At 36.0% G+C, this 8,124-nt stretch overlaps 1 protein-coding gene across 2 annotated transcripts; it reads left to right on the top strand.

Annotated features, from left to right (window-relative positions):
* Positions 1 to 555: 555 nt before the first annotated feature.
* On the top strand, positions 556 to 4,633 carry LOC137748635 (uncharacterized). 2 transcript variants are annotated; one of them, XR_015955265.1, is made up of 9 exons: positions 556 to 893; positions 1,119 to 1,181; positions 1,305 to 1,380; positions 2,292 to 2,371; positions 2,521 to 2,570; positions 2,651 to 2,735; positions 2,878 to 2,976; positions 3,427 to 3,574; positions 4,126 to 4,265. XR_015955265.1 is itself a non-coding variant. In XM_068488800.2 (8 exons), exons 1-8 carry the CDS (start codon positions 624 to 626, stop codon positions 4,348 to 4,350), a joined length of 948 nt encoding a protein of 315 aa, XP_068344901.2. In that variant the 5' UTR covers positions 556 to 623; the 3' UTR covers positions 4,351 to 4,633. The 2 variants fall into 2 exon arrangements, 1 of the variants encoding a protein (XP_068344901.2); XM_068488800.2 differs by lacking the exon at positions 3,427 to 3,574 and having other exon boundaries at positions 4,126 to 4,633.
* Positions 4,634 to 8,124: the final 3,491 nt, after the last annotated feature.

The raw sequence follows: 8,124 nt of genomic DNA, 5'->3' as shown, positions 1-8,124 counted from the left end.
AGGGCTATACAAAGGTTATCGTTGAAGGTGACTCTAAGTTAGGCATTTAGTCAGTGTTGGACCAGGGAGTAATGTCATGGAATCTGGTTTCTATTACTGAACATATCAAGTGGACGGTGACCAATTTTGATTGCATTGACTGAAACCATATTAATAGATAAGCTAACTTTGTGGCGGATGCATTCACTTGTCATGGCTTTCTTATTACGGATTGTCATATTTGAAATCATTGTATTCCTTCATTTGCTTTTCCTTCTCTTCAGTTTGATTCTGTAAGAAAGGGTTGTTCTCGAGGTTTTTACCTTCAATATATTTTCTTATTTAAAAAAAATATATACAGAGACATTTGCCAATTATTTTTTTTCAAAAGTAAAATTGTTTAAAATCAATCAAATCCACTACCTTCCATTAAATTTCGCAAAATTCTTATTATTTTGCGTTACATATAGAGAGACATTTCATGTTTTTTAATCTCTTTATTATGTAGCCGTTGGATTATGATCTCACGGTCTCAACTTATCCTCTCCATTTCAATTTCAATTAATTTCACCGAGAGAGTGGAGAATGGAGAGAAGGGGAGGGGTACCCAAAACCCAAAACCCAAAACACGAAAGCATTAGGATATGCAGAGCAGCAAAATGCTGGGTTCTTGCGTAGGCGGTGGCACACTCAGTGCTGCGTTACCAGGAAGAGCTCTGAAACTGCAACGGCTTATTTCTCCTACTTCACCACTATTACCTTCTCACCAATTTCACCCCATCAGCAGAAGATTGAGCGCCTCTGCTTCTGCTGGCGCACAGCAGCAGCAACAGCAACATCAACACCAGCAGCAGAGCCCCAACCTAGTGGCTTTGGAATATGCCGACCTTAATCTCAACCCCACAATCTCTGAGGTCCTTTTTTTGTTAATTTACATTCATTCACACAATCTTTCGATATAATTGTCATGTTGGTGTTCTGAAAATATGGAATTTATTATTTCTTTGATTGATGTAAAGCTGACTGCGTCTCGGGCTCAAATCCTTATCCTCCCTTAGTGTACCTTAGAGTAGTAATATCGATCGTAAATTGTAATAGAAAAGAAGCTCACTTTGTGGGGTTGGAATTCTGAATTGCAGGAACTGGGTCTGGGTCATGGCCGAATCAGGCAACATGTCAACCCTCTGAAAACCTCTCTCTCTGTATGTCATTTGGAGGCTCTTCTTTCTTTTTCGCTTTTCGACATACAATAGAATACTTTAGCTATAGAGAATTAGAGACAGAGTTATAATAATCCTTATTATTTATTTTGTTTGATTGGGTAGGCGCCTGTGGAAGTACCTGATTGGAATCGAGTCTTCAGGGATCCAACATTGCCACTCATGGTGGATATTGGAAGTGGTACTGGCCGTTGTTTTACAGTTCCCTCTCACATGTCATCTGTGTGTTTACAGTCCAAGTTCTTCTTTATCATGAGCTTTTTAGCTTTGCATATATGTTGTGTTTGTTTAATAGAACCTGTAATTTCCTTTGAATTATAAACCCAGGTGCTTCCCATGTTTGAACTCAACTTCTACATCTTATTAAAACCATTCAGGATTGGGGTACATGATTTTCCATTTCTGTTCAATGTATGAAATCACTACAAATGATTCTTATATATATATGTCGAATGTTGTGATTCCTTCGTTTACCATTTATGAATTACTTGTTGAGCTACATGACTTTATTCACCAAGAAGAAATTATATATAGAAAAAGGGGATTTTTGATGGACAATGCTAAATCTACTCCAATCTTTTGCATTAAATATAAGCTGTGACCCTATGACATGGTTTCTTATCATTCATCATACTTATTGCACCCATCATGTATATGTCAATGGTAGCACAAAGTATGCGGCAAGTCATGTAGCATGCCGCATCATGGAATAAGACAATGTAGAAAAACTCATAGGTGGTTCATTACTCATTTTTAGTGTATTTATCATGCTAAAGCGGCAAAGAAAGTGTTTGGTCTTATACCACTGCGATTTTCTTGAATTGTTACTTTGAATACGCTCTTCAAGTGTACAGGAGGACTATTTTGTTCTTTGTATTCTTTAACTTATGAGAGTTGTATCAAGATCATGATAAAGTGAGAAAGTATAACTACACCTTATGTCAAAATACTATATAATCATTTACAATTGAGAATTTCAAGTATTACTGATTCATGTATTGAGCTCATATACTTAACAAGGGAGACATACCTCCCAATGGAACGAATTTTTTCAATGATCATATATCAATCTAAACGTGTAAACATTTTCAGGTAGTGGCAGATTTCTCTTATGGCTCGCAAAAAGGAATTTAGTTGTGAGAAATTATCTGGGACTGGAAATACGGAAGAAAGTATGGGAAAACTCCTTGGGTTATTTTTTATACAATTGTTAGTTCTTCTGCTTGATTTAATGTATAATTACCTCGTCCTCTTTCCTCCCTTTTACAAGAGAAAAAGATGGTTTGTTTCTCATATACTAATGGTTCCCTCCCTGATGCAGCTGGTCAAGCGTTCTCAATTCTGGGTTCAAGACCTGGCTCTTAGTAATATGTAAGACACTTGATCATTAGTTGGTTCCTATTGTATACTATTGGCGAGAAACTGATATGCTATATTGAACTAAATGGCAGACATTTCATGTTTGCAAATGCCACAACTTCCTATCAACAACTAGTGTCTACATACCCCGGACCATTGATGCTTGTTTCCATCCTGGTGAGTTCACCTCGCTGAAACATTCTAGGTCAAATTTTCTCATTATGTATCCAAGGGAGGGATTCTTTTCATGTTATTCTGGTCAGTCATAAGGCTGAAACACAACTATTCTAATGGATTCTTTGCTCATGTTCATATGCAGTGCCCAGATCCTTATTTCAAGAAAAGGCATCATAAGAGACGGGTTGTACAGAAGCCCTTAGTAGATTCCATTGTGAACAGTTTAATGCCGAGCGGCCAGGTTTGAATAACTCGTTTAATTATAAAATAATGAAGTGAATATGACTTTTCTTTTTGGCCTGAAAGCGACTATGATTGATTGTTATAAAGTTGCTAGTTTTTGTTTAGGTTTGCTCAATATACAAGTTATAGATTTAATAGTATCAAGAGGTTGAAGTCTTATCTTTCAGTTTCAATAATTTGCCTCAATTGTCCATGGTTCTGGGTACGAGGATAGGGAAAGGTTGAGTTAATGGGGGGAGCAGATGAGCAGCTTTTGCATTTTTCTGTATAGAAAGTATGCGACCGTTCATTATGGTTACTCCACATAAGAATCCTTCAGTTCTTGCTACTCTACATGTACCTTAGGTTGGTTTTGTTTTTCATTAACTAATCAATCATGACCAAACGGGCAACCTTTTCTTTGTATTGATTGATGCATAATCTTAAATAAATCTGTATGGACACAAAGATATGGCTCAGGTTGCAAGGGTTAGGCAGCTATTGAGGGAGGCCTTTAGGATGAAGACCATGCTGTTTAGAACAACAGAGTAGAACAAGCTTGCTGCTTATCAAAGACAGGCTTCTAACAAACTTTGTTTTGTGCATAAGCTGTAAAGGTGTGTATTGAGTCTCACTTGGTTATAATCTGAGTCGATCGAAGTTGTTTAATCAATTACAAGGATTTCAATTATTGACCTGTCCCGGTTGTTTTGTGTCAATGGAATGATCTTGATATATGGTATAAAAGTCACTCAATACTGCTTTGTGGGTATGAGAGTAATGCAGCATGATAGGTTTAGCCCCTAACGTGGATAGTGGTGTCAAAATATGTTGCATGGGGGTTGTGCGAGTGTTTATTGACTCTTGAAGGACTTTTATTCTGCACTGCTGAGTAAATTGAGTTTATATAAACAGTTACGAGGAGCACCTCTAATGACTAATAATTCTGGGCGTCGAGTTAAGTGCTCTAGGTCATGAGACAGTTTTCTGAATACAGTTGTATAACCTCTACTTATTCAGAAAGAAGAATCAAATTCTCTCTTCAAATTGAGTGCATACCTACTATGTGAACTCTTTCAATGACTTTCGTCTTCAAACAATGGCTTGCTTTTGGTTGAATGAACTATGAACATATGATTGTTTCTTTAACGACATAATCCGCCTGCAGGTGTTTATCCAATCCGACGTACTTGATGTGGCACTTGACATGAGAGATCAGTTTGATTCTCATTCCAATATCCTGACACACATCCACGAAATTGACACAAGTGTGCTGTGTGACAGCGAGGGATGGCTGTTAAACAATCCAATGGGAATTCGGACCGAGAGAGAAATTCATGCAGAGTATGAAGGTGCAAAGATTTACAGGCGGGTGTACCAGAAGCAAATGTAATTAACTTGAAGGTTCGTGGATGAAGCGCGATGTGGATCAAGTGAAAACATGTATAGAGTGAAGTACCTTCTGTAGAAATTAGGAAGTGGTGATTTATCTTAATGTTGGGATTACCAAATTTTTGTTTAATTAAAATGTAGCGATTAGGTGAAGCACATTTTAATGTCTCAGACAATTTTTTATGCTTGGGTTTTTTTATTAGAGAATTTTTTCCTCCAATAAAGCAAAAACAGAAGTTCATTGTCAATTCAAATTCAAGGGTGCTGAAATTGTTGAGAATGAATCTCATATGGGAGAATGAATTTTGCCTAACTTATAAGTAATCGGGCTACGCTTCATATTGCGAATTTGTTTTATAAGGAGAAAAGGAAAAATTCTAGTATGCTACTGATGTTGGAAATGTGCCCTAAAACCAATCATATGATGATACTTTACGGACATTTTACAAAGTTAAACTAACGTAATTTAAATGTAAAGGGCAAAGATTATTGTTTGAGCCGTCTCATATAAATGTTATATGCTTAAACGATAAGTCCAAGGAATATGTGATTGGAAGAATGCGATCTAAAGAAGTTAGATTCATGAGACCATTCTTTCGTTGACACATCCTAAACGTTTCTGATCATAGGATTGTCAATTGGGCATTGACAGTCCGTTAAGATCAGTACGTGCTATGTCTTCTCTCAGGGAGAGTGACTAGTCTCGAGTCATTGGTGTGTGTGACATCAAGACAAGTACGTAGGTGCTCAATAGAGAATGAGTTCACTGAACACGATCAACGAAGAGTTCTCATATTCATGTCACATGAGAACTCATGGTTGGGATAATGCAAATTAGTCTTTTGACCTGAGGCATCACAGTTGTCTTGTGGTTAGGTCCTTAATCTTTGATTATGTCAAAGTCACTCCATCAAGAGGGTGTCCATGGCATCGTTGGGGTTAAGCCACTTAGCCATGGAGGCAAGTGAATGCGCAACAAGGGATCTCTAACCTTCAAACTGTTTGAGGGAGAATACTCTATGATATGATTAAGAATCTTTGGCCAAAGTATGAATGAGATTTAGGAATGTGTTCCAAATCATATTCAAGGTAATTATATAAGCACAAGACTCACATTGGATAGTAGACATGAATAAACTATCAAACCAAACAATGTGGTCAAGAGTATTGTATTAGAGAAAGACCGTGTTGCATTTGTAATCCTAAAACTGAATAGGTTCTCCACCTCTTCTGATTAGCTTAGGTAACCATGACATGCTGCTAGGCGTCAACCATGGTTTGTGGAAGCCCTAAAAGTGTATTATCACTAACGGGAGAATTGAAAGTAAGTTTCAATTCACAATCGATTAGAAAGAGTTTTAATCGCCCACTGCCTTGCTAAAAGGAATCTAATGGATCGTTCACCGAGTAAGGTAGAGTTTGAAGAAACAACGGAGATGAGTAAGAATAATTAAATGGTTTAATTATTTATCTAAGGCTAGGATTAATTAATATGTTAATTAATCAAACGAATAAGTTCGTTAAAGACCTCGGGTTAGTTTTGGGCCGCAAGGCCGAATGGGATTTGAATGTCAAGCCCATTAACTCAAGTTGTACGACAACTTGAATAAACAAAGGGCTTGAAAGCCCAATAAACCTTATAGGCCGGCCATGTTAGAAGAATAAGGCTTTTGGTCCATTAGGTCACTTATTTGAAGGGACTATATAAAGGACTTTATAGCCTAAAATTCTAAAAGGGTTGTTTTTGGGGAAAGGATGAGAACACAAGCTCTCATTTCTCTCTAAAATTTCGGCCACCTTGGAGGGATCATCTAGCAATCAAACTCCTCCAAGGTCACTCATTTCTTCTTCATTATGCCTTGGTGATGAATCATTAGAGGTTCTCAATTTTGGGAACTTTGGAGAAACCTTTTTCATCCATCCAAATCCATAGATCTAAGATGCAAGGAATGAAGGCCCTCTCTTTGGGTGATTAGCCTTTGTTTAAATACAAAGAGGAATCTACAAAGGTATATATTTCAACTCACTTTGTTTTGAGTTGATTATTGGTTCACCATTTTACTAGGCTTTGAACATTCATGGGTAATGTTTTGTTTTGAAGTGCATGCTAGCATGATTCCGCCTTTAATTTGTTAATTGCATGCTAATGATGTTGCTTAAATGAACATGTCATCTTCCAAAATAATCCTTCAAGTGGTATCAGAGCCTAGGCCTAGTTTATGGTGGATCCTTTTGGGTTTTGTGATTTTTCATATTTTGTGATTTAAGTGTTGTAAATGTTACAAGCTTTGTTCTTGCTTTGAATATAAATTTTGCTTGAAAATTTAGCATCTCAAATGTTGTAGATGTATTTCATTAAAGCATGAATATTGGAACTAAAAGTTGGTGCCAAGTGTTTTGGGATTTTCGGCCAAATCCAAAGGGTGATTTTTTGGGTTCTTGTTAGTCTTGTTAAAATGGTTTTAAAGTGCTTTTTGGAACCCCTAAGTACCCTAGGATATTAACCCTCTTTTGAGTTGTGAAAATTTGAGTTTTTGGTGAAAGAAAACATCCATAGAGCTATTATGAGTTTTCATGTATGTTCTTCATATTTCTTGAAGTTCTTGCCAAGAACAAAAAGGTTTTGAAGTTTTGATTCAAAAGTTTTATGTTTTTCATAAAGTTTTGTTTTTCAAATGGTGGGTGATAGTTATTGGTGAGATGTGACTAAAAGAATTTTAAAGTTTTATAAAAACATTTTCTTACAAACCATCAAAGTCACCTTTGTCTCACCTACCAAAAACCACTTTCAAAACTTTAGTTTTTTTTCAAATTTTCAACAATATGGCCGGCCACCTTTGGAAAAGGTGTTGGAGGGACTTTTGTGCAATTATATAAAGTTTTGATACTTTTGTGTATTTGCATTTTGACCTCAAAAGTTTTTTTTTTGTTTTAACAAAGTTACCCAAATTGTTGTGGTCATTGTTTTTTGCCCAAAACAAAATGAGAACAAAATGGTTTTGTCTCTTTAATGAGAATTTGATTTTCATTATATTTAGTTCCATTTAAATCAATTCTATGGATCCAAAAACCAAATGATAATTGTTGCATTCAATTTAATTAGTTAAAGTGTTAATTAATTAAAGGGTGATTATGAACCTTAGCCTACGATAATTGAGCTATGTGAATGGCCGTTTCAAATTTGTTTGAACCATGGGAATGAGTAGATTAGATTTTGGTTGTAATTTGATTTGATCAAATGTTGTAAAAGGGCATAAGCTCTTCTTTACTTTAAAGTAATTAGTTATATTCAATTGTTGTAAAGAGCATAAGCTCATATTTACTTTGAAGTACTTCTTTCTTGCTTTATTTGATATGCATGAAATGAAGTAGTTGGGTCCAACGCCCTAAGACAACACGCCTTAATGTGATTAAACGCGTAACTAAAATCAATCTCCATCCCTAGTCCGAGATTCAACACAAGGCTCGTGTTGGATCTAATTAAAGGTTCATAGTCATCCTAAGGCCCTAAGGCAACTATATAGTCCATCAATGAATGCAAACCTTATGTTAGTAGTATCATATACTCTTGCTTTAAAAACCGTTTTAAAAGCTTAGTGAGAGTATTATATACAACTAAATCAATCATATGGACCAATAGTTGTAATAGGACCAAAATTGTTTTAATTATGATTAAAATGAATATATATATGTGATGAGACCTAAAACCCTCAACAAACCATTATTAAGTTGATAAGCGAGAGATGCTTTGAACATTTCTTCGTAGGCCTTCCAC

Source organism: Pyrus communis, chromosome 2, assembly GCF_041283825.1.
Source record: "Pyrus communis isolate YQ-2024b chromosome 2, ASM4128382v1, whole genome shotgun sequence".
NCBI lineage: Eukaryota > Viridiplantae > Streptophyta > Magnoliopsida > Rosales > Rosaceae > Pyrus > Pyrus communis.
This window is presented reverse-complemented; position numbering and strand designations above follow the sequence as displayed.